Consider the following 24,066-nt stretch of genomic DNA (forward strand, 5'->3'; position numbering starts at 1 on the left):
AACAGTCTCGAGGGGCTGAATGGCCTCCTCCTGTCCCTGTGTAACAGTCTCGAGGGGCTGAATGGCCTCCTCCTGCTCCTGTGTAACAGTCTCGAGGGGCTGAATGGCCTCCTCCTGTTCCCTTGAGTGAGAACAGAATGATGGCTGTTCTGGCCCCAAAGAGAGGCTCAGTCCTGGAAACGGGAGGACTCACCAAGTAGGGGAGAGCGAGGTAGAGCAGGATAGCGAACAGGGTCACCACACAGGCTGTATTGAAATAGCCAAAAGCACTTTCAGTCTGCTCGGAGCCACCTACAAAGGAAAGGAAAGGGAATCTCAGCAACAGGTTGAGGCAGGTTATAGCAACAAACCCATCCGGTGTCCCTCCATCTCACTCCATCCCACCCTACCTCCCTCCATCTCATCCCATTTACACCCTATCCTTCCTCCATCTCACTCCATCCCACCCTACCTCCCTCTATCTCATCCAATTTACACCCCACCATCACTCCATCTCATCTCATTCACGACTGACCGAACTGGCCGAGTCCTAAAGGACATATCTGCTAGACTGGGTCTGCGGCAGGTGGTGAGGGAACCAACAAGAGGGGAAAACATACTTGACCTCGTCCTCACCAATCTGCCGGCTGCAGATGCTTCTGTCCATGACAGTATTGGTAGGAGTGACCACCATACAGTCCATGTGGAGTTAAAGTCCCGTCTTCACGGCTCTCTTTGTCTCCTGTAACGCCTGCAACAAGTGCCCGGTGCCACACGTTACACACCAGCTCCCTGACCGAACACCACAAAATCCTTCATCGCCTACTCCAGCAGGAGGGGAGCCCCTTCACATTGAGGATACTGTCCATCGTGTTGTGTGGCACTATCACCGTGCTAAATGGGATAGATTTCGAACAGATCTAGCAATGCAAAACTGGGCATCCATGAGGTGCTGTGGGCCATCAGCAGCAGCAGAATTGTACTCAACCACAATCTGTAACCTCATGGCCCGGCATATCCCCCACTCTACCATTACCATCAAACTAGGAGACCAACCCTGGTTCAATGAAGAGTGCAGGAGGGCATGCCAGGAGCAGCACCAGACATACCTCAAAATGAGTGTCAACCTGGTGAAGCTACAACACAGGACTATCTGCGTGCCAGACTGTGTAAGCAGCATGCGGTAGACAGAGCTAAGCGATCCCATAACCAACGGATCAGATCTAAGCTCTGCAGTCCTGCCACATACAGCCGTGAATGGTGGTGGACAATTAAACAACTAACTGGAGGAGGAGGCTCCACAAATATCCTCATCCTCAATGATGGGGGAACCCAGCACATCAGTGTGAAAGATAAGGCTGAAGCATTTGCCACAATCTTCAGCCAGAAGTGCCGAGTTGATGATCCATCTCGGCCTCCTCCTGAAGTCCCCACCATCACAGATGCCAGACTTCAGCCAATTCGATTCACTCCGTGTGATATCAAGAAACGACTGAAGACACTGGATACTGCAAAGGCTATGGGCCCTGACAATATTCCGGCAATAGTACTGAAGACCTGTGCTCCAGAACTTGCCACGCCCCTAGCCAAGCTGTTCCAGTACAGCTACAACACTGGCATTTACCCTGCAATGTGGAAAATTGCCCAGGCATGTCCTGTGCACAAAAAGCAGGACAAATCCAACCCGGCCAATTACCGCCCCATCAGCCTACTCTCAATCATCAGTAAAGTGATGGAAGGTGTCATCAACAGTGCCATCAAGCGGCACTTGCTTCGCAATAACCTGCTCAGTGACGCTCAGTTTGGGTTCCAACAGGGCCACTCAGCTCCTGACCTCATTACAGCCTTGGTTCAAACATGGACAAAAGAGCTGAACTCAGGAGGTGAGGTGAGAGTGTCTGCCCTTGACATCAAGGCAGCATTTGACTCAGTATGACCAACGGAGGTGGAGGGGCGACATGATAGAGGTTTACAAAGTTATGAGCGGCATGGATAGAGTGGATAGTCAGAAGCTTTTTCCCAGGGTGGAAGAGTCAGTTACTGGGGGACAGAGGTTTAAGGTGAGTGGGGCAAAGTTTAGAGGGGATGTGCGAGGTGGTGGAAGCAGGTACGATAGCGACGTTTAAGAGGCATCTTGACAAATACATGAATAGGATGGGAATAGAGGGATACGGTCCCTGGAAGTGCAGAAGGTTTTAGTTTGGACAGGCATCAAGATCGGCGCAGGCTTGGAGGGCCGAATGGCCTGTTCCTGTGCTGTACTGTTCTTTGTTCTTTGTTCTTGACATCAAGGAGCCCTAGCAAAACTGAGGTCAATGGGAATCGGGGGAAAACTCTCTGCTGGCTGGAGTCATACCTAGCGCAAAGGAAGATGGTTGTGGTTGTTGGAGGTCAATCATCTGAGCTCCAGGACATCACTGCAGGAGTTCCTCAGGGGAGTGTCCGAGGCCCAACCATCCTCAGCTGCTTCATCAATGACCTTCCTTCAATCATAAGATCAGAAGTGGGGATGTTCGCTGATGATTGCACAATGTTCAGCACCATTCGTGATTCCTCAAATACTGAAGCAGTCCGTGTAGAAATGCAGCAAGACCTGGACAATATCCAGGCTTGGGCTGATAAGTGGCAAGTAACATTCGCGCCACACAAATGCCAGGCAATGACCATCTCCAACAAGAGAGAATCTAACCATCTCCCCTTGACATTCAATGGCATTACCATCGCTGAATCCCCCACTATCAACATCCTAGCAGCTACCATTGACCAGAAACTGAACTGGAGTAGCCATATAAATACTGTGGCTATAAGAGCAGGTCAGAGGCTAGGAATCCTGCGGCAAGTAACTCAACTCCTGACTCCCCAAAGCCTGTCCACCATCTACAAGGCACAAGTCAGGAGTGTGATGGAATACTCTCCACTTGCCTGGATGGGTGCAGCTCCAACAACATTCAAGAAGCTCGACACCATCCAGGACAAAGCAGCCCGCTTGATTGGCACACCATCTACAAACATTCACTCCCTCCCACCACCGACGCACAGTGGCAGCAGTGTGTACCATCTACAAGATGCACTGCAGCAATGCACCAAGGCTTCTTCGACAGCACCTTCCAAACCCGCGACCTCTACCAACTAGAAGGACAAGGGCAGCAAATACATGGGAACACCACCACCTGCAGTTTCCCCTCCAAGCCACACACCATCCTGACTTGGAACTATATCGCTGTTCCTTCACTGTCGCCGGGTCAAAATCCTGGAACTCCCTTCCTAACAGCACTGTGGATGTACCTGCCCCACATGGACTGCAGCGGTTCAAGAAGGCAGCTCACCACCACCTTCTCAAGGGCAATTAGGGATGGGCAATAAATGCTGGCCTGGCCAGTGACACCAAATCCCATGAAAGCATTAAAAAACCCACCCTCCCTCCATTTCACTCCATCTGCACCCCACCCTCACTCCTCATCCCTCTCCATTCACACCTCACTCTCCCTCCTGATACCGAACTCTATCCCACCCTCCCACCATCTCATCCCAAACCCAAATCACCCTCTTACCCCATATCCTTCAACTCCACCTACCCACCCTCGGACCCTGAAGTTCGATGGGGCAGTAATTTGTTCAGACAGGAGCAAGAACCCTGATGGGCTAAGTGATTGAGCAATAGTTGGGCAAATGGAGTTGAACCTGGGCATGTGGAGGTCATCCATGTGGGAGCTAAGAAAGATAGATGAGAGTGCTTTCTGAATGGTGAGATATTGGCATCAATGGAGGAGCAGAGAATCTCGATGCAGCTACTGAAATCACTAAAAACCACTGGTCAGGTACAACAAATATTCCAAAAGGCTAATGATATGTCACTGGGAATGTCTTATCTCAAGAGGGCTGCAGTAGAAATAAGTGCAAGTGATGTTAGTGTTATAGATAGCTCTGCTTAGATCCCATCGGGAGTAACTGTGTTCAGTTGGGTCTCCCATTTGAGACCGACATGAGCAGGAATTTCTTCTCTCAGAGGGTCAGTCGTCTGTGGAACTCTTGCCCAGAGAGCAGTGGAGGTTGAGTGACTGAATATATTCAAGACTGAGTTTTTTAGTTTTTTTTTAGTTTTAGAGATACAGCACTGAAACAGGCCCTTCGGCCCACCGAGTCTGTGCCGACCATCAACCACCCATTTATACTAATCCTACACTAATCCCATATTCCTACCACATCCCCACCTGTCCCTATATTTCCCTACCACCTACCTATACTAGGATCAATTTCTAATGGCCAATTTACCTATCAACCTGCAAGTCTTTGGCATATGGGAGGAAACCGGAGCACCCGGGGAAAACCCACGCAGTCACAGGGAGAACTTGCAAACTCCACACAGGCAGTACCCAGAATTGAACCCGGGTCGCTGGAGCTGTGAGGCTGCGGTGCTAACCACTGAGCCACTGTGCCGCGCACAGATTTTTAATCTGCAAGGGTGTTCAGGGTTAGGGGGTGGCGGTGGGGAAAGGGCAGGCTGGCAAGTGGAGTTAAGGCCACAATCAGATCAGCCATGACCTTATTGAATGGTGGAGCAGGCTCGAGGGGCTGAATGGCCTATCTATGCTCCTAATTCTTGTGTTCTTGAGACCTGGCTACTGAAGTCAGGAGTAGGTGCACTGCAAATTCACCAGATTGAGACTGGGGCTAAAAGGGTTAATTCTGAGAGCAAGTTGCATAGACTGGGCTTGTGTTCCATTGAGTAGATTAGATTAAGGGGTGATCTAATCATAATTCTTAAAATATAAGGAGGATTTATAGTGTAGATATCTCGTGGGGAGATTATTTCCTCGGGGGGATGGGGGGAATGAAAAACAAGGGGGCCATAACCTTAAAGTTCCAGCCAGACAATTCAGGGGTGATGTCAGGAAGCACTTCTTCACACAAAGTTAGGGGGGGGGGGCGGTGGAAATCTGGAACTCTCTGCCCCCCAAAAACTGTGGATGTTGTGGGGGGAATGGGGGAGGTTGGTCAAATGGAGTTTTCAAGACTGAGACTGAGAGGTTTTTTTGTCAGCGAAGGGTATTAAGGGATAAAGAACAAAGCTGTGTAAATGGAGCTGAGGTACAGATCAGCTATGATCTAATTGAGTGGTGGAGCACGCTCGAGGGGCTGAATAGTCTCCTCCTGTTCCGAATCTCCCTCTACACTGTCCAATCAAATACTCCCAGGACAGATACAGCACAGGGTTAGATAAAAAAAAAAGAAAAAAAAAAACGGGGTTAGATACAGAGTAAAGCTCCCTCTACACTGTCCCCATCAAACACTCCCAGGACAGGTACAGCACGGGGTTAGATACAGAGTAAAGCTCCCTCTACACTGTCCCCATCAAACACTCCCAGGACAGGTACAGCACTGAGTTAGATAGAGTAAAGCTCCCTCGACACTGTCCCCATCAAACACTCCCAGGACAGGTACAGCACTAAGTTAGATAGAGTAAAGCTCCCTCTACACTGTCCCTATCAAACACTCCCAGGACAGGTACAGCACGGGGTTAGATAAAAAAAAAAGAAAAAAAAAAACGGGGTTAGATACAGAGTAAAGCTCCCTCTACACTGTCCCCATCAAACACTCCCAGGACAGGTACAGCACGGGGTTAGATACAGAGTAAAGCTCCCTCTACACTGTCCCCATCAAACACTCCCAGGACAGGTACAGCACTAAGTTAGATAGAGTAAAGCTCCCTCGACACTGTCCCCATCAAACACTCCCAGGACAGGTACAGCACTAAGTTAGATAGAGTAAAGCTCCCTCTACACTGTCCCTATCAAACACTCCAAGGACTGGTACAGCACGGAGTTAGATACAGAGTAAAGCTCCCTCTACACTGTCCCCATCAAACACTCCCAGGACAGGTACAGCACGGGGGTTATATACTCTCCGCCTTCGGACACTGCAGAGATACCTGTACGTCGAGTGTCCTCCCAGATGGTGTGCGCTGGTGACGTATTTTTTCCGCCAGTGTCACTGCCTTCAAGACGACACGCAGCTCCTAGTGGAGTCCGTTAGCCGCGCCTCTCTGAGGGAGTTGCCTGTCTTTTACCGGGATCTATTCTGAGTCTGGAACATGGTCGCCTCCAGTCAGGGCGCTCCCCCGCCGGCGGAGGAGAGCGCCTCGGCTGTCCGGGCGGCCGACTCCGGGGACGGTCCGGCGGGTGGAGGAGCAGCCGAAGCCCCCGGGATGCCCTTCACTGCGGGTGGCGAAGGGGCTTGGGAGTGCGGAGCGCTCCCAGCCGAGCTGACCTCCGCTCGGCTGGAACTGCTCATCGGACCCAGGCCCCGAAACCCTCCTCGGGAGCCGGTCCTGCACAACCCGAGCTGCCTCTCGGAAATGCCCTCCGTGCCATTCCAATCGGCGCGGAGGGGTTTCCTGTACGGGCTGCTCCTGCACACTCTCCACTTCCTCGCCCTCGTCAGCCACCTGGACACGCCCTGGCGGTCCGCGTTGCCATCTGACGGCGAGGGGAAACCCCAATGGAGGTCTCTCTATGCGGGAGTCTTCCCCCTTTACATCGGGGACCTGGGGTGGAGGGTGCTGCACAGAGCAGTCCCGTGCAATAGGCTTTTAAATAGGTTCACGGACTCCCAGGCCTCCTGTACTTTCTGCGGCCTGGACGAGTCCGTGTTCCACATTTATATGGAGTGTGCGAGGTTGCAGCCCCTATTTGAGTATCTGAAGGGGCTGCTACTCAAGTTTTGGCTGCACTTCAGTCCCACGCTCCTGATCTTTGGGCACCCGGAGCGGAGGGGCGTGGGCCGGGAGGGGGATCTCCTTGTCGGTCTGCTCCTGGGCCTGGCCAAGGTGGCAATTCACAGGACCAGGCTGCGGGCCGTCGGGGGGTCCGCCCTCCCCGATTGCCTGCCCCTCTTCCGCGGTTACGTTCGCGCCCGGGTGTCCCTGGAAAAGGAGCATGCGGTGTCCGCCGGTACGCTTGAGGCCTTCCGCGACCGGTGGGCACCGCAGGGACTGGAGTGCATCGTCGACGCCGAGAATGGCATTTTAATTTGAGTTTTTTGTTTATTTATCTGTTTTAATAAAGTTATTTTAAAACTGTAAATATGTACATAAAGGGGGCCTGAGGGATAAAGGCCCCCTCGATGTGAAAAATATAAAAGGGGCCTGGGGTATAAAGGTCACCTTGTGAAAATAAAAAGAGAAAAAGAAAAAAAACGAAAAAAAAAAGAAAAAAAAAAAATCAGGGTTAGATACAGAGTAAAGCTCCCTCTACACAAAAGAGAAAGAAAAAAAAAACGGGGTTAGATACAGAGTAAAGCTCCCTCTACACTGTCCCCATCAAACACTCCAGGACAGGTACAGCACGGGGATTGGCTGGTCAATTTGGAGCACTTCCTGCCAGCAATCAGGGGGAGCAGCTGCACCTGTGCTGCAGCAACTGGGGAGAGGAGAGTGGAGAGTGGAAACTGCAGCAACTGGGGAGAGGAGAGTGGAGACTGGAAACTGCAGCAACTGGGGAGAGGAGAGTGGAGACTGGAAACTGCAGCAACTGGGGAGAGGAGAGTGGAGACTGGAAACTGCAGCAACTGGGGAGAGGAGAGTGGAGACTGGAAACTGCAGCAACTGGGGAGAGGAGAGTGGAGACTGGAAACTGCAGCAACTGGGGAGAGGAGACTGGAGAAAGGTGAATACAGAGTGGAGAGTGGAGACTGCAGCAACTGGAGAGAGAGACTGGGGAAAGGTGAATACAGAGTGGAGACTGGAAACTGCAGCAACTGGGGAGAGGAGACTGGAGAAAGGTGAATACAGAGTGGAGAGTGGAGACTGCAGCAACTGGGGAGAGGAGAGTGGAGAAAGGTGAATACAGAGTGGAGAGTGGAGACTGCAGCAACTGGGGAGAGGAGAGTGGAGAAAGGTGAATACAGAGTGGAGAGTGGAGACTGCAGCAACTGGAGAGAGAGACTGGGGAAAGGTGAATACAGAGTGGAGACTGGAAACTGCAGCAACTGGGGAGAGGAGACTGGAGAAAGGTGAATACAGAGTGGAGAGTGGAGACTGCAGCAACTGGGGAGAGGAGAGTGGAGAAAGGTGAATACAGAGTGGAGAGTGGAGACTGCAGCAACTGGGGAGAGGAGACTGGAGAAAGGTGAATACAGAGTGGAGAGTGGAGACTGCAGCAACTGGGGAGAGGAGAGTGGAGAAAGGTGAATACAGAGTGGAGAGTGGAGACTGCAGCAACTGGGGAGAGGAGAGTGGAGACTGGAAACTGCAGCAACTGGAGAGAGAGACTGGAGAAAGGTGAATACAGAGTGGAGGGAAACCATCAAGGAAGGCTGCAATTTTTCTGGAGAGGTGGGTGTCAGGGCACCTGAAAGACTATTAAGTTTAAACTGTTTGGGGGAGGGAGAAGAGGCCTGAAGACTCAGGGGTGGGGCAGCCAAATCCAGTAGGGGCCCCTGTGTTTGTATTGGTGTTTGCACACAGGGAGCTCCCTCCCCACCCCAACTGCCTGCTCGGGACAGCTGGAGTTGCCCGGGTGAAGACTGTCTTGTTAAAATCAGAAGAGGAGAGTACCGGGCAGCTCCAGCCATCCCGGGCGAAGAAGCCTCCCCCAACTGGAAGACAACATACAGTTTTGGACTAATTGTGATAAAGGTGCTCCAACTGGCAGTTGGAACAAACATCCTTTTCAGCCTTTCTCTCCCTTCCTCCACTCAGTCGCCTCAATCACCTATCCTCCCCTTTTCCTTTACCATCCTACGCCATCCTCCTCTACTCCCACTCCACCTTGTTTAAAGTTTGCTTTTTTTAAAAATCGTGTAAATTTGTTTTGTTTCTTGGGGGTGGACGTGGCTCTTAGACCCCATGGCAAGCCCCTCTTCGCCGGTGGCGGGGCCTTCCCGTTCATATGCTGCTGCGGCTGCTGCAGCTGCACCTGTTGCCCCGTCACCGTTTGCTTTATTAACAACGAAGCATGGGGTCAAGAGCTACGTCCACCCGAACATGACTATAGAGGCATGCGTGAAAGCAATGGCCGAGGTTGTCGGCCCTTCGGTCATTGTTGCAGCCTCTAAAATGTACAGGAAGGCAGTGTTTTTCCTGAAGACCGAGCGGGCGGTGTCCCTGGCTCTGAGCAAGGGGCTCACCGTGGGCGGGACCTTTCTGCCAGTGGACCCCCTGGAGGCCACTGCGCAAAGGCTCATTTTATCCAATGTCCCACCCTTCATCCCTGGTGAGCTGCTCCTTCCCCACCTGCACCATCTGGGGGAGGTAAAGACGGGGCTCACCCCAGTCCCGCTCGGTCTTCGGGAGAACAGCCTCCGACACGTCTACTCCTTCCGCCGCCAGTTATTCATGCAGCTGGCGCGGGAGGAGGTGACAGAGGGCCACTTCAATGTCGAATTCCAGGGGACGGCCTACCGCGTCTTCTGGACCTTGGACGGGGTGCGGTGCCATGTCTGTAAGGGGGTGGGGCATGTTCGTAAGAACTGCCCCAACCTCCCGGCTGCCAACTCCAACTCAGCGGCCCAGGGTGGCGACGCTGCACCTCCTCCCACCCCCACTACACCACCACCAGATACCATTCAGTCGGTACCGGAGGCTGTGGTTTTCACGGCCTCCGGCAGGGAGGGGGGTGACCGTCCAAGTGGAAGGAAGGCGCGGAGGAGAAATAAACATCGAGAGGCGCGTCCCCTGGATATCGTGACACTACCCGAGCCTGAGCTCAGCCCAAGGCCCGATCTCGGGAAGTCAACTTGCCCCAGGGCTGGGCTCAGGCCCAGGGTGAATAAAAAAAAGGAGAGTGTGGAGGTGGAGGCCTCTGATGATATGGAGGTCTCTAAGCCTCCGCACACAACTGGGAAAAAGAGGAGAAGGCACCCCTCCACAGAGGTAACAAGGGGCCCTGAGGCGCAGGGCCCATCTGTTGGAGGGGAACTGTCTCCTGTTTCGGGTCCCCAGGTTTCCCCTACCGCCACCACCAAGGCTGCAAAGTCCGGGCAGGTGCTCCCTATTCCTCAGGATGGAGGGGAGGGGATGGCCCCGGTACATGAGGCCCCTCCTGAAGGAGTAAGTGGGGCCCTGCTTCTGGGGGGGGGAGCCTGGGGAAGCCGCCCATTCTGCCACTGCTACTGGGTCGGGTGTCCTGAATGAAGGGGAGGGCGAGGCCCCAGAGGGTCGGGCCTCCCAGCCGGAGTCCACCACCAACCAGGAGACACCCGACCCAGTTATAACTGAGAATGCTGCCCCTTCTGCTGTGCCTGTGGGTGCTGGCGGAGCGGGAGATGGCCTCCTCCCTCCGCCTCCAGTCTCGGCTCCGGCTGGTTTCCCGGAGTCGGGAACTTCTGTCTCCCCTGGACCACTCATTGCCCTGGGGACGGAGGTGGAGGGGGGTCCTGAGCTGCTGGTGCCTACAGGCTCCAGTTTCACAATAGAACCCAGAGAGGACTCCTCCGCCATCGATCCTGGGGGTGGGATCGTGACGGAGGCGGGACCAGCTGGCGCGGCCGGGACGTCCGCCCCACAGTGTGTGGTGGATGTGTCGGCCGCTGGCGGTGACGATCCGGAGGAGGATGGGGATTCGGTGCGGGGCACGGAGGATGATCTTGATTCCATCGCCAGTGAGGTGGTGGAGTCCCTCGTGCCTCCCACCGAATCTCCTCTCATCCCCACGACGGAGCTCTGGGATTTCCTCGCGGCTTGCAGGGGTTGCCGCAATAAAGTTCAGCTGGCCCTCGACCGTTGGTCGAATCTGGCGCTGATCATACAGTCCGTCCGTGCCGCCCTTAAGAAAGCGGGCAAGCGCGCGGACGTGAAACTGGTTGAGAGGCGCCGTTTTAATGTGTTCCTCAATGGGTTGCTGGGGGAGTGGAGGGCCAGGTGCACTTCCACTCCCTCCTCACAGTGAGCTGTTGGTGACGGGTTTTAAGTACCTTTGACATGAAGATAACCATAGCCAGCCTCAACATCAACGGCAGCAGAGGGGCTCACCGCAGATTTCACAATCTCTCAGTCCTTAGGGAAGGGAGATACGCGGTGAGCTTTCTGCAGGAAACCCACACCGTTCCGGGAGACGAAGCCACCTGGCTCCTGGAGTGGCAGGGTGGGGTCTACATGAGTCACCTCACCCCTATTTCTAGTGGGGTGGCTATCTTGTTGGCCCCGACTTTTCAGCCGGAGATCTTGGGGGTCAAGGAGCTAGTGCCGGGCCGCTTGCTCCACCTCGCCGTTCGCCTGGGTAGCGTGCCGCTCCACTTTGTGAACGTGTACGCGCCCAGGCCCGGCGCGTTGCAAGCGCGCTTCTTTGAAGAAGTGTCCGCTCTCTTGAGCTCCATCGATAGCGGCGAGTGCATCATCCTCGGGGGGGATTTTAACTGCACCCTCGAGGTGGGGGATCGCTCCGGTCCCCAGCGCGGCCAAGCGTCGGTGGAGAAGTTGAGGGGACTGATCAGCTCCCTTAACTTGGTGGACGTCTGGCGGAATCTCCATCCCGACTCCAGCGCCTTCACGTGGAGGTCTGGAGGAGGGGGGTCGCGAATCGACCGCCTCTACATTTCGCAGGCATACGTCTCCCGCGTTTCGGCGGCCTCCATGCGGCTGGTGCCGTGCTCGGACCACCGCCTGGTGTGGGCGGAGTTCACTCCGCTCCGCACGCGGGCGGGGTCCGCGTACTGGCACTTTAACAACCGGCTGCTGGAGGACGTGCGATTTCGGGACTCGTTCTGTCGATTCTGGGCCGACTGGAGAAGGAAGCAGGGGGGCTTCCCCTCCTTGAGGCTATGGTGGGATGTGGGCAAGACTCACATCCGCGTCTTCTGTCAGGAGTACGCGAAGGGGTCGACCAAGAGGCGGGAAGCCGAGATCGGGCGCCTTGAGAGGGAGGTGCTCGACTTGGAATCCCGCCTCGGTCATGCCGTCGCGGACCCGGCCCTGTGGCAGGCGTACAAAGAGAAGAAGGGCGCGCTGAGGGACCTGCAGCTCATAGGGTCCCGAGGCGCGTACGTGAGGTCGCGGATCCAGATCCTGGAAGATTTAGACCGCGCCTCACCCTTCTTCTACTCGCTGGAAAATGGCGGGGGGTCCGTAAGCAGCTCGTCGAGCTGCTGGCCGACGACGGATCCTCCATCACGGATCCGGAGGGAATGGGCCTCCTGGTCCGGACGTATTACAGTGCGTTGTTCTCTCCGGATCCGTCCAGCGAGGATGCGCGCAGAGTTTTGTGGGAGGACCTGCCGCAGGTCAGCCCGGAGGGCGCCGAAGGATTGGAGGCTCCGCTCACGTTGGCGGAGCTGACTGGCGCCCTCCACCAGCTCTCGAGGGGCAAATCCCCAGGGCTGGATGGGTTGACCGTGGAGTTCCTCAGGGCGTTCTGGGACGTCCTGGGGGACGATTACGCGCGGGTCCTGGGGGAAAGCCTGGCGACCGGGGAGATGCCCCTCTCGTGGCGCAGGGCGGTCATCGTCCTGCTGCCGAAGAGGGGCGATCTCCGCCTGCTTAAAAACCGGCGTCCGGTCTCCCTCCTCAGCACGGATTATAAGATCTTTGCCCGGGCTATGTCTACCCGCCTGGGCTCCGTGCTGGCCCACATGATCCACCCCGACTAGTCCTATACGGTCCCGGGCCGGTCCATCCAGGACAACATCCACCTGGTCCGGGACCTGATCCATCTTTCCCAGAGGACTGGTCAGTCGGTCGCCTTTCTCTCCCTCGATCAGAAGAAGGCGTTCGACAGGGTGGATCACGATTACCTTTTCGGGACTCTGCGCGCTTTCGGACTCGGGCCGCATTTCGTGGCCCGGGTCCGACTTTTATACGCCGCCGCAGAGTGTCTAGTCAAAGTTAACGGGTCCTTGACGGCGCCCCTTCGCTTTGGGAGAGGAGTGCGTCAGGGGTGCCCCATGTCCGGCCAATTGTATACCATCTGCGTGGAGCCCTTCCTGTGCCTGCTTCGCAGGAGGTTGACGGGATTGGCTCTGCGCGAGCCGGCCATGCGGGTCGTCCTCTCGGCTTACGCCGATGACGTGCTCCTCGCAATCACAGATCCCGTTGACTTGCGGAGGATGCGCGACTGCCAGCAGACCTTTTCTGCCGCGTCCTCTGCGAGGATCAATTGGGAGAAATGTTCCGGACTCCTGGTTGGTCAGTGGCGGGTGGACTCCCTGCCGGAGGAGATGACACCTTTTGCGTGGAGCACCACGCACCTCCTCTATCTGGGAGTCCACCTTAGCCCCGCTGAGGAAGCCTGGCCGGCAAACTGGCAGGAGTTGGAGGCGAAAGTCACCGCTCGGCTGGGGCGCTGGACAGGACTGCTCCGAGTGCTTTCCTACAGGGGCCGAGCGTTGGTCATAAACCAACTGGTGGCCTCCATGCTGTGGTACCGGTTGGTCACTTTGGCCCCGCCCCCTGTATTTGCCACCAAGATCCAGAAGAAACTCGTCGATTTCTTCTGGGGCAAGAGGAAACACTGGGTCTCTGCCGCGGTCCTGAGTCTCCCGATCGAGGAGGGCGGTCAGTCGCTGGTGTGCGTCCGCACCCAGGCTGCGACTCTCCGCCTTCGGACCCTGCAGAGATACCTGTACGTCGAGCGTCCTCCCAGATGGTGTGCGCTGGCGACGTATTTTTTCCGCCAGTGTCACTGCCTTCAAGACGACACGCAGCTCCCGGTGGAGTCCGTTAGCCGCGCCTCTCTGAGGGAGTTGCCTGTCTTTTACCGGGATCTTTTCCGAGTCTGGAACATGGTCGCCTCCAGTCAGGGCGCTCCCCCGCCGGCGGAGGAGAGCGCCTCGGCTGTCCGGGCGGCCGACTCCGGGGACGGTCCGGCGGGCGGAGGAGTAGCCGAAACCCCCGGGGCGCCCCTCACTGCGGGTGGCGAGGGGGCTCGGGAGTGCGGAGCGATCCCGGCCGAGTTGACCCCCGCTCGGCCGGAACTGCTCATCGGACCCAGGCCCCGAAACCCTCCTCGGGAGCCGGTCCCGCACAACCCGAGCCGCCTCTCGGAAATGCCCTCCGTGCCATTCCAATCGGCGCGGAGGGGTTTCCTGTACGGGCTGTTCCTGCACACTCTCCACTTCCTCGCCCTCGTCAGCCGGCCGGACACGCCCTGGCGGTCCGCGTTGCCATCTGGCGGCGAGGGGAAACCCCGATGGAGGTCTCTCTACGCGGGAGTCTTCCCCCTTTACATCGGGGACCTGGGGTGGAGGGTGCTGCACAGAGCAGTCCCGTGCAATAGGCTTTTAAGTAGGTTCACGGACTCCCAGGCCAGCTGTACTTTCTGCGGCCTGGACGAGTCCGTGTTCCACGTTTATGCGGAGTGTGCGAGGTTGCAGCCCCTATTTGAGTATCTGAAGGGGCTGCTCCTCAAATTCTGGCTGCACTTCAGTCCCACGCTCCTGATCTTTGGGCACCCGGTGCGGAGGGGCTCGGGCCGGGAGGAGGATCTCCTCGTCGGTCTGCTCCTGGGCCTGGCCAAGGTGGCAATTCACAGGTCCAGGTTGCGGGCCGTCGGGGGGTCCGTCCTCCCCGATTGCCTGCCCCTCTTCCGCGGTTACGTTCGCGCCCGGGTGTCCCTGGAAAAGGAGCATGCGGTATCCGCCGGTACGCTTGAGGCCTTCCGCGACCGGTGGGCACCGCAGGGACTGGAGTGCATTGTCGACGCCGAGAATGGCATTTTAATTTGAGTTTTTTTGTTTATTTATCTGTTTTAATAAAGTTATTTTAAAACTGTAAATATAAAAAAAAAACAGGGTTAGATACAGAGTAAAGCTCCCTCTACACTGTCCCATCAAACACCAGGAATGGTACAGTACAGGATTGGCTGGGCAATTTGTGAAGCACTTCCTGTCTGCAATCAGGGGGGAGCAGCTGCATCTGCCACTGGAGTGGAGTAACTGGAGTGGAGAGAGCAGAGTAGAGAGAGAAACATAGAAAATAGGAGCAGGAGTAGGCCATTCAGCCCTTCGAGCCTGCTCCGCCATTCATTATGATCATGGCTAATCATCCAACTCAGCAACCTGTTCCCGCTTTCGCCCCATATCCTTTGATCCCTTTAGACCCAAGAGCTATACCTAACTCCCTTTTGAAAACATACAATGTTTTGGCCTCAACTGCTTTCTGTGGTAGCGAATTCCACAGGCTCACCACTCTCTGGGTGAAGAAATTTCTTCCTCATCTCAGTCTTGAAAGGTTTACCCCGTATCCTTAGACTATGACCCCTGGTTCTGGACTCCCCCACCATCGGGAACATCCTTCCTGCACCTACCCTGTCAAGTCCTGTTAGAATTTTATAGGTTTCTATGAGATCCCCCCTCACTCTTCTGAACTCCAGCAAATATAATCCTAACCGACTCAATCTCTCCTCATACGTCAGTCCCGCCATCCCAGGAATCAGTCTGGTAAACCTTCGCTGCACTCCCTTTATAGCAAGAGCATCCTTCCTCAGATAAGGAGACCAAAACTGCACACAATATTCCAGGTGCGACCTCACCAAGGTCCTGTATAATTGCAGCAAGACATCCCTGCTCCTGTACTCGAATCCTCTCGCTATAAAGGCCAACATACCAATTGCCTTTTTTACCGACTGTTGCACCTGCATGCTTACCTTCAGCAACTGGTGTACGAGAACACCCAGGTCTCGCTGCATATTCCCCTCTCTCAGTTTATCGCCGTTCAGATAATAATCTGCCTTCCTGATTTTGCTACCAAAGTGGATAATCTCACATTTATCCACGTTATACTGCATCTGCCATGCATTAGCCCACTCACTCAACTTGTCCAAATCACCCTGAAACCTCTCTGTATCCTCCTCACAACTCACCCTCCCACCCAGTTTTGTGTCATCTGCAAATTTGGAGATATTACATTTAGTTCCCTCATCTAAATCATTAATGTATATTGTGAATAGCTGGGGTCCTAGCACCGATCCCTGCGGTACCCCACTAGTCACTGCCTGCCATTTGGAAAAAGACCCGTTTATTCCTACTCTTTGTTTCCTGTCCGCCAACCAATTTTCTATTCATCGCAATGCACTACCCCCAATCCCATGCACTTTAATTTTACACGCTAATCTCTTTTGTGGGACTTTGTCGAAAGCCTTCTGAAAGTCCAAATAAACCACATCCACTGGCTCCCCCTCATCAACTCTACTAGTTACATCCTCGAAGAATTCTAGTAGATTTGTCAAGCATGAGAGCTGCATTTACGAATTTAACTGTGGAACTGTTGTACTTTATTCAATGACTAAGGTGACCTGCAAGTCATTTTGGAGAGGTAGGTGTTGGAGCACCAGAGAACTGTTTGTTGTTTGGACTGTCGGGGAGGGAGGAGGCACCAGAAGATTCAGGTGTGGGGCTGCCAAATTCTATAAGGAGACCCTGTACTTGCTCTTGTGTTTACCTTCCATCCTGCACAAAAGGGGCTCCCTCCCCACCCCCAACTGTGTGGCTTGGGACGGCTGGAGCTGCCGGCTGAAGACAATCTTTATACAAGTCCTTATAAGGAGCAGTAGGCGCAGGCAGGTAGTGCAGGAGTCTCCTGTGGCTGTCCCCCTCTCAAATAGATATACCGCTTTGGATAACATTGACTGGGACTACCTTAGTGCTCAGGGATCAGATGGGGAAGAATTTGTTAAGTGTGTCCAGGATAGTTTTCTGAAGCAGTATGTGGATGGCCCTACTAGAGAAGGGGCTACACTCGATCTCCTCTTAGGAAATGAGGATGGGCAGGTGGTTGATGTGTCAGTGGGGGCGCACTTTGGGACCAGTGACCATAACTCAAGATAGTTCTGGAAAAGGATGGGACTGGTCCTCAAATTGAAGTCCTAAATTGGGGGAAGGTTAATTTCAATGGCATCAGACAGGAACTCTCAAAAGTTGAATGGGAGAGGCTGTTTACAGGTAAAGGGGTGTCTGGCAAGTGGGAGGCTTTTAAAAGTGAGATAGGAAGAGTTCAGGGCCGGCATGTTCCTGTTAGATGGAAGGGCAAGGCTGGCAAGTTTAGGGAACCTTGGTTAACAAGGGATATTGAGGGTCTGGTCAGGACAAAGATGGAAGCATATGTCAGGTATAGGCAGCTGAGATCAAGCGAGTCCCTCGAGGAGTATAGAGGATGTAGGAGTACACTTAAGGAGGAAATTAGGAGGGCAAAAATGAGATTTCCCTGGCAGATAAGATAAAGGAGAATCCTAAAAGATTCTATAAGTCTATTAAGAGTAAAAGGGTAGCTAGGGACAGAGTAGGTCCCCTTAAGTATCAGTGTGGCAGTCTATGTGTGGAGCCACGGGAAATATTTCTCATCTGTATTTACCATGGAGGTCATGGAAGCTAGTGAGTTCAAGGGAGGGAACAGCGATATCCTGGAGCCATCTGGCGGCGAGGGGAAACCCTGATGGAGGTCTCTCTACGCAGGAGTCCTCCCCCTTTACATCGGGGACCTGGGGTGGAGGTTGCTGCACAGAGCAGTCCAGTGCAATGGACTTTTAAGTAGGTTTACGGACTCCCAGGCCGCCTGTAATTTCTTTGGCCTGAACGAGTCCGTGTTCCATGTATATATGGAGTGTGCGAGGTTGCAGCCCCTCTTTGAGCATTTGAAGGGGCTGCTCCTCCAGTTTTGGCTGCACTTCAGTCCCACGCTCCTGATCTTTGGGCACCCGGTGCGGAGGGGCGTGAGCCGGGAGGGGGATCTCCTCGTCGGTCTGCTCCTGGGCCTGGCCAAGGTGGCAATTCACAGGTCCAGGCTGTGGGCCGTTGTGGGGGGGGGGGGTCCGTCCTCCCTGATTGCCTGCCTCTCTTCCGCGGTTATGTTCGTGCCCGGGTGTCCCTGGAGAAGGAGTATGCGGTGTCCGCCGGTACGCTTGAGGCCTTCCGTGACCGTTGGGCACCGCAGGGACTGGAGTGCATCATCGACACCAAGAATGTCATTTTAATTTGAGTTTTTGGTTTATTTATCTGTTTTTAATAAAGTTATTTAAAAAATATGTATATAAAGGGGGCCCACCTCGACATAAAATATATAAAAGGGGACTGTGGTATGAAGGTCACCTTATATAAAAAAAAAACGGGGTTAGATACAGAGTAAAGCTCCCTCTACACTGTCCCATCAAACACTCCCAGGACAGGTACAGCATGGCGTTAGATACAGAGTAAAGCTCCCTCTGCACTGTCCCCATCAAACACTCCCAGGACAGGTACAGTACTGGGTTAGATACAGAGTAAAGCTCCCTCTACACTGTCCCATCAAACACTCCCAGGACAGGTACAGTACTGGGTTAGATACAGAGTAAAGCTCCCTCTACACTGTCCCATCAAACACTCCCAGGACAGATACAGCACTGGGTTAGATACAGAGTAAAGCTCCCTCTACACTGTCCCATCAAACACTCCCAGGACAGGTACAGCATGTGGTTAGATACAGAATAAAGCTCCCTCTGCACTGTCCCATCAAACACTCCCAGGACAGGTACAGCATAGGGTTAGATACAGAATAAAGCTCCCTCTGCACTGTCCCCATCAAACACTCCCAGGACAGATACAGCACGTGGTTAGATACAGAATAAAGCTCCCTCTGCACTGTCCCATCAAACACTCCCAGGACAGGTACAGCATGTGGTTAGATACAGAATAAAGCTCCCTCTGCACTGTCCCATCAAACACTCCCAGGACAGGTCATTCTTGTAATGCATCTCAGTTCCTTGGCCACATGTCAGTTTTGGAGTGTTTGTCAGCATATTGTTGGGCGACCTTTGCCCTTCCCGTAGGGGTCCCACTCTGTGATTGGCAGGAGTGGGTTGGAGAGGTTCTAACCTCTCACCCACCTCCCTCTTCCGGTTCCATTCCTTACTTGCGATGGCGCAGATCATGGCCAGTGCTGCAAAGGTGCCTGCCATTCCCTGTCCGCTCATGATCGGGGTGGTGTAGGCAGCTGGTAGTAACCCAGCCAATCCAAAGATGCTGCCCTGGAGCATCGCACCAAAACCTGCAAGAGAGAGAGAGAGAGAGAGAGAGATATAACATGCTGGAGGAATCTGCTTTACATTTCCCACCAGTATTGGTAACTGTCCCTGCCACTGTATTGAACTAGAGAGGCTCAGTAAAAGGCCATTTGGCCCATCATATTAGTGCTGCCTCACAGCTCCCTCTACCTTGAATATTAATCCAATTTATTCCTAAATGATATAATAGTCTCTGCCTCGACCTGTCATTGTGGCAAAGAACTCCCTGATCAATCAAAGAATGATGAAGCACAGGAGTATTTCTCCAATTCCCTTTTGAAAGTTACTCTTTCAGGCAACGCGTTCCAGATCACAACAACTCACTGCCTAAAATATTTCCCCTCATTTCCCCATTGGTTCATTTTCCAATCACCCACAATCCGTGTCCTCTGGTTGTTGGAAACAGTTTCTGCTTTATTTACTCTAACAAAACCCTTCCGGATTTTGAAATGTCTATTCCATCTATCTTTGATCTTCTCTGCTCTGATGAACATCAGCTTCTCCACTCTCTCCACATAACTGACATGATTTCCCGACTGACTCTGTTTAAACTATTCGTCTATTTAAAAATCTTCCATGAAATCTTCTCTCCTCCTTCTATGCATGAGTGCGGACAGTTCCTGGAAGCCTCTCCTCATAGCTACACTTGCCCAGCACCTTGGTGAATCCACACTGCTTCAATATCTTTTGTACGATGCACACTGTGCTCTAACTGTGGCTGAACTGCTCTTCTCTATGAATGTGTCAGCTTCCATCCCTGCTGGTAGCCACCTGACATTGGCCGGTAGTAGGAGGGATACTCCAGCACACGAGGGAGGTGAGGAAGATAGAACTGCTGTTCCCTGCTTGATATTCAGTGTCTTGTGTTGGAGTGAGCTCAGGTGTGGACCATTGTGCTGGATCTCACATCATTGCCCAGCTGTACAGGATCCAGATTCGGTCCAGCACACTCCGTGCCAAGGTGCACAGACTGGGCAGTGGTTAGGCCACGTGGTCCCTGTCCCGCACAATGAAATGAGGTTGGGGATTTGCCGGCGTTTCAATCACAGTTTAACAGTGTCCCAGTGTCAGGGACACTTCTTCTCATGAATGGACTGTCTGCAGCCCGGGGAACTAAGGCACCAAGGCACAGATAGACAGCTGAAACAGTGAAGGCCTGAGGCTGCAGTTCTACTGAAGACCAGACAGTATTCAACCAGCAACCAGCAGACGACCAGCAAGGGCTAATCACGAAAAATGGTCAGGGGATTCAGTGCCCGAAATCCCTTCAATTGTCCCACCCCAAATATATAGAATCTACAGAAAAGATAAAAGCATCCATACACAGACACAAATTCACACCCCATAGACATACAGAATATATATAAACACAGATACAAATTCACACCACATATATATACAGAATATATAAACACACAGAGATACAAACTCACACCCCCATATATATACAGAATATATATAAACACAGTCACAAACTCACACCCCCATATATATACAGAATATAAACACACAGAGACACAAACTCACACCCCCATATATATACAGAAAATAAACACACAGAGACACAAACTCACACCCCCATATATATAGAGAATATATAAACACACAGAGACACAAACTCACACCCCCATATATATACAGAATATATAAACACACAGAGAGACACAAACTCACACCCCCATATATACAGAATATAAACACACAGAGAGACAAACTCACACCCCCATATATATACAGAATATATAAACACACACAGAGACACAAACTCACACCCCCATATATATACAGAATATATAAACACACAGAGACACAAACTCACACCCCCATATATATACAGAATATATAAACACACAGAGACACAGACTCACACCCCCATATATATACAGAATATAAACACACAGAGACACAAACTCACACCCCCATATATATACAGAATATATAAACACACAGAGACACAAACTCACACCCCCATATATATACAGAATATATAAACACACAGAGACACAAACTCACACCCCCATATATATACAGAATATATAAACACACAGAGACACAAACTCACACCCCCATATATATACAGAATATATAAACACACAGAGAGACACAAACTCACACCCCCATATATATACAGAATATAAACACACAGAGACACAAACTCACACCCCCATATATATACAGAATATATAAACACACACAGAGACACAAACTCACACCCCCATATATATACAGAATATATAAACACACAGAGAGACACAAACTCACACCCCCATATATATACAGAATATAAACACACAGAGACACAAACTCACACCCCCATATATATACAGAATATATAAACACACAGAGAGACACAAACTCACACCCCCATATATATACAGAATATAAACACACAGAGACACAAACTCACACCCCCATATATATACAGAATATATAAACACACAGAGAGACAAACTCACACCCCCATATATATACAGAATATAAACACACAGAGACACAAACTCACACCCCCATATATATACAGAATATATAAACACACAGAGAGACAAACTCACACCCCCATATATATACAGAATATATAAACACACAGAGACACAGACTCACACCCCCATATATATACAGAATATATAAACACACAGAGAGACACAAACTCACACCCCCATATATATACAGAATATATAAACACAGAGACACAAACTCACACCCCCATATATATACAGAATATATAAACACACAGAGAGACAAACTCACACCCCCATATATATACAGAATATATAAACACACAGAGACACAAACTCACACCCCCATATATATACAGAATATATAAACACACAGAGACACAAACTCACACCCCCATATATATACAGAATATATAAACACACAGAGACACAAACTCACACCCCCATATATATACAGAATATATAAACACAGAGAGACAAACTCACACCCCCATATATATACAGAATATATAAACACACAGAGACAGACTCACACCCCCATATATATACAGAATATATAAACACACAGAGAGAGACAAACTCACACCCCCATATATATACAGAATATATAAACACACAGAGAGACACAAACTCACACCCCCATATATATACAGAATATATAAACACACACAGAGACACAAACTCACACCCCCATATATATACAGAATATATAAACACACAGAGACACAGACTCACACCCCCATATATATACAGAATATATAAACACAGAGAGACAAACTCACACCCCCATATATATACAGAATATATAAACACAGAGAGACAAACTCACACCCCCATATATATATACAGAATATATAAACACACAGAGACACAAACTCACACCCCCATATATATACAGAATATATAAACACAGAGAGACAAACTCACACCCCCATATATATACAGAATATATAAACATACAGAGACACAGACTCACACCCCCATATATATACAGAATATATAAACACAGAGAGACAAACTCACACCCCCATATATATACAGAATATATAAACACACAGAGACACAAACTCACACCCCCATATATATACAGAATATATAAACACACAGAGACACAGACTCACACCCCCATATATATACAGAATATATAAACACAGAGAGACAAACTCACACCCCCATATATATACAGAATATATAAACACACAGAGACACAAACTCACACCCCCATATATATACAGAATATATAAATACAGAGAGACAAACTCACACCCCCATATATATACAGAATATATAAACACACAGAGACACAAACTCACACCCCCATATATATACAGAATATATAAACACAGAGAGACAAACTCACACCCCCATATATATACAGAATATATAAACACAGAGAGACAAACTCACACCCCCATATATATACAGAATATATAAACACACAGAGAGACACAAACTCACACCCCCATATATATACAGAATATATAAACACACACAGAGACACAAACTCACACCCCCATATATATACAGAATATATAAACACAGAGAGACAAACTCACACCCCCATATATATACAGAATATATAAACACACAGAGACACAAACTCACACCCCCATATATATACAGAATATATAAACACAGAGAGACAAACTCACACCCCCATATATATACAGAATATATAAACACACAGAGACACAAACTCACACCCCCATATATATACAGAATATATAAACACAGAGAGACAAACTCACACCCCCATATATATACAGAATATATAAACACAGAGAGACAAACTCACACCCCCATATATATACAGAATATATAAACACACAGAGAGACACAAACCCACACCCCCATATATATACAGAATATATAAACACACACAGAGACACAAACTCACACCCCCATATATATACAGAATATATAAACACACAGAGAGACACAAACTCACACCCCCATATATATACAGAATATATAAACACACACAGAGACACAAACTCACACCCCCATATATATACAGAATATATAAACACACAGAGACACAAACTCACACCCCCATATATATACAGAATATATAAACACACAGAGACACAGACTCACACCCCCATATATATACAGAATATATAAACACAGAGAGACAAACTCACACCCCCATATATATACAGAATATATAAACACACAGAGACACAAACTCACACCCCCATATATATACAGAATATATAAACACAGAGAGACAAACTCACACCCCCATATATATACAGAATATATAAACACACAGAGAGACAAACTCACACCCCCATATATATACAGAATATATAAACACACAGAGACACAAACTCACACCCCCATATATATACAGAATATATAAACACACAGAGACACAAACTCACACCCCCATATATATACAGAATATATAAACACACAGAGAGACACAAACTCACACCCCCATATATATACAGAATATATAAACACACAGAGAGACACAAACTCACACCCCCATATATATACAGAATATATAAACACACAGAGAGACAAACTCACACCCCCATATATATACAGAATATATAAACACACAGAGACACAGACTCACACCCCCATATATATACAGAATATATAAACACAGAGAGACAAACTCACACCCCCATATATATACAGAATATATAAACACACAG

The 24,066-nt window shown here is 50.8% G+C and overlaps 1 protein-coding gene across 4 annotated transcripts in view; it reads right to left on the bottom strand.

Moving 5' to 3' along the window:
• Window positions 1-24,066, bottom strand: part of LOC137366505 (equilibrative nucleoside transporter 1-like) — a 352,530-nt gene that overhangs the window by 120,001 nt on the left and 208,463 nt on the right. For all 4 annotated transcript variants that reach the window (XM_068028318.1, XM_068028303.1, XM_068028319.1 and 1 more), the window contains 2 exons: window positions 18,791-18,925; window positions 194-291 (listed from right to left, as the gene is read on the bottom strand). In XM_068028318.1, coding sequence (XP_067884419.1) covers window positions 194-291; window positions 18,791-18,925 — 233 coding nt within the window. The remainder of the gene's footprint in view (window positions 1-193; window positions 292-18,790; window positions 18,926-24,066) is intronic.

Source organism: Heterodontus francisci, chromosome 3 (genome assembly GCF_036365525.1).
Source record: "Heterodontus francisci isolate sHetFra1 chromosome 3, sHetFra1.hap1, whole genome shotgun sequence".
Taxonomy (NCBI): domain Eukaryota; kingdom Metazoa; phylum Chordata; class Chondrichthyes; order Heterodontiformes; family Heterodontidae; genus Heterodontus; species Heterodontus francisci.